This window comes from Leuresthes tenuis, unplaced genomic scaffold, assembly GCF_036924035.1.
Source record: "Leuresthes tenuis unplaced genomic scaffold, fLeuTen1.0.hap1 SCAF_11, whole genome shotgun sequence".
Taxonomy (NCBI): domain Eukaryota; kingdom Metazoa; phylum Chordata; class Actinopteri; order Atheriniformes; family Atherinopsidae; genus Leuresthes; species Leuresthes tenuis.
Genome location: NW_027325365.1, coordinates 17,164,935 through 17,167,904, shown reverse-complemented (window position 1 = coordinate 17,167,904; position 2,970 = coordinate 17,164,935). Strand labels below are relative to the sequence as shown.

The window sequence follows — 2,970 nt, the reverse complement described above, 5'->3', positions numbered from 1 at the left end:
TCAACACCATCACACCGACACAGGTAAGAGGAAGCTGAAAAAATAAGGACGTGTCCAGGGAGGCAACCATGCTGCGTGACACGATGCCAGATTATGGTTTTGTGTTACTCTCACATGAGGAACGGAAGGACTCAAGGACGTTGATAAGTGTATTTTAGCTAAATATGCCAGGAACACAACAAATTCTTTTGATAAGAAGCAGGTTTGTATGTTGTGCACAGTTGCAGTAGCAATCCTTTTTATTTTCAGGGAATTCTTTCATTTGAATGACACTTTTACTGAATTCAGTTTAATGATACTGCGAACCCCAGTTTATTTATTTACTTTTCCATTTAATTTTCATACTTTTTTACTGATTTCATTTTTCGTTATATTTTATGTTCAATTATATTATGATTCGTAAACCCTGAATTTCTTAGTTAATTTTTTTTCTATCTTTATAGGCAGGTATCCTTGGCCTAAGGCTATACTCACTTTAACAATGATATAAATCAGACTATCTATAATATAATACTGTGAGGATGTCAGATCACACCATTAAATGATTCAAGCCCTCAACAGTTTTTCTTGGAAAAGCCTGGCATTGTGGCAGGTACTTTTTTTATTCTTTTTAATCATCTCGCTCTGATGTAATCATCCAGTCTCTAATATCATTATCTAATGCCCTTGTCTGACTTCCCTAAGAGAATAATTGATGCACTGCCAGTTCCTGGACAAGTGTGACAGCTGAACAGGCAAAGATGCTGTGGTTAGTGCGACGTGGCAATTGTTGCTACAAGGCTAAATCAGACTTGACACATTAGTCCATACACTTCACTTGATCCCTCTGGTCTTATCCTCAGATTTGCTCCTCAGCTGCCCCTCAGGATAAAGTTGTTATACAACTTTGCTCTCTGAAACACAGAGGAGATGTGTTATGAAAAACAGCCATGGATTAACACACTGACTACGTCCTCATAATTACCTAAAGCACACGTTGCTCTATCACAGATATGTAACATGTTTTTTTAAACTAAATTAATTTTGTAGCACATTGCCACTTAATACCCGACTTAATTAGGCCTCCCGGGTGTGTTGAGAGAGTTTTATAAATGAAGCTAGTGATTTTTTTTCACTTTGTGGTTTACTTCAGGGCTTCAACATTAAGAGTGTTGCTTCTCATGGCATGAAACTCAATGTTTGGGACATTGGAGGACAGAGGAAGATCAGGCCCTTCTGGAAAAAGTACCTGGAGAACACAGACCTCTTGGTGAGTCGTTTCATTTGAATCATTTTCGTATTTGAATTTCTCCTGAATTTGAAGAGTTGATGCTTAATGATCAGGAGAGTATTGCACTTTCTTTAAAACGATGTATTTGTAAAAACCTATATTTATGGGATATTTCTGTAGGAATGTGTCAGTTTTGTTCTCTGTTCCTGATTAACATTTTGACTCCTTCGTGAATCCTTCGTGAATTGATATGGAGATGGCAAAATGTCGAGACCAATAACTTTTCATCGATGACATTTCAAATTTACCCTCCAGTGAAGTGTGGTGTGATATCACTGTAATGTGTTTTGCCTTTCAGATTTACGTTATCGACAGCGCCGACAAGAAGCGGTTTGAGGAAACTGGACTGGTGAGATCAGAGAGACATTCTGACAGTACATCTGCATTCTGGGTTTTTCGCCACTTTAACACGTTGTCTTTTAAGACTTGCAAAAAGGCAACATCCAAAACACTCATTTAGGCTTTATTTTACTACTTGTTTGTTTATTGGACATACATATATGCAAATTAGCTCAAACCTAATGAGATGATACCTCAATAATTCAACATGAGATGTGAACAAAAGTGCAAAACAATTTAAAAAACGCATTTTCTTTATGTAAATAATCAACTGGGGAGCAGTTTTCTCTGTTAAACAGTGGGTTTTCTCATTTATACTATGGGACAAAAAAAATTCTTACATCAAACTTATCAGTGTTCATTATTCTGCAGGCTTTTACAGAAAGGGTCCCTGATATATCATTCACAGTCTGATTTATAGATTTCTTTATTTGTTTTATTCTATATAGTTTAGTTTCTTTCTGGCTGTTGGAGAAGAGTTTTTCTGATTTTATGGATTGGTTAAAGCTATCTAAAAATCAATCTCTTGACTTAAGTGGCTCTTATGAAATTTTAAACCTGGCTTTATACAGCGTTCAGAATCGTTTCTGGACATTTGCACAAAATCAGGGGATGATAGATTATACTTCATTTCTATAATGTAATATAACATTTCTGAAAACATAAAATACAAGATGTAATTGTTTTTTACATTGGTCATCGTCTGGGAAGTTTGTCTCATCGTTAAAGATCCTAAATCACAAATTTTATACCATAAGTGTCCCCTCGTAGTAGAGTTATGCCGTTTTGTTGATAACTAACACAAGGTGTTTGTGCAGGAGCTGTCCGAGCTGATTGAAGAGGAGAATTTAAAGGGCGTTCCAGTGCTCATCTTTGCTAATAAGCAGGATCTGGCCACATCGTCACCGGCCAGCGAGATTGCTGAAGGACTCAACCTGCATACGTACCGGGACCGCGAGTGGCAGATTCAGGCCTGCTCAGCTGTGTCTGGGGAGGGAGTTCAGGTCAGACCAAACACTGACTTATTTATATCCCCTGCAGCTCAAACTTAATTAGCCACATTAAGGTGCCTGTCTGTCTCTTTTAATGCTGTACAGCATTGTACTGAAAATCAGCTTGAATTGTTTTTCTTTAAGGTCTTTCATTTGCTTTGTTTGATGCTTTGCTTTCTATTGCCAGAATGTCTACACATATAAACTATTGCTTCTATTTTACCAACAGGATGGCATGAACTGGATTTGCAACAAAATTGTGAACAAAAAGAAGTGAAACATCATCCCAAACAAGAGTGACCAGAGCTAAACAAAGAACCTAAGAGACATAAGGGTCCCTTAGGATCCACATAAGGGATTTTAAAAATG

General features: G+C 37.2%; 1 protein-coding gene across 2 annotated transcripts in view; it reads left to right on the top strand.

Annotated features, from left to right (window-relative positions):
- The window catches only part of arl3l1 (ADP ribosylation factor like GTPase 3, like 1), a 79,479-nt gene extending 76,509 nt beyond the window's left edge, over nucleotides 1-2,970 (top strand). For both annotated transcript variants that reach the window (XM_072395840.1, XM_072395839.1), the window contains 5 exons: nucleotides 1-23; nucleotides 1,133-1,249; nucleotides 1,569-1,619; nucleotides 2,428-2,613; nucleotides 2,831-2,970. The exon at nucleotides 1-23 is cut by the window's left edge and continues 121 nt beyond it. In XM_072395840.1, the coding sequence (XP_072251941.1) occupies nucleotides 1-23; nucleotides 1,133-1,249; nucleotides 1,569-1,619; nucleotides 2,428-2,613; nucleotides 2,831-2,878 (425 nt within the window). In that variant the 3' untranslated portion in view covers nucleotides 2,879-2,970. The remainder of the gene's footprint in view (nucleotides 24-1,132; nucleotides 1,250-1,568; nucleotides 1,620-2,427; nucleotides 2,614-2,830) is intronic.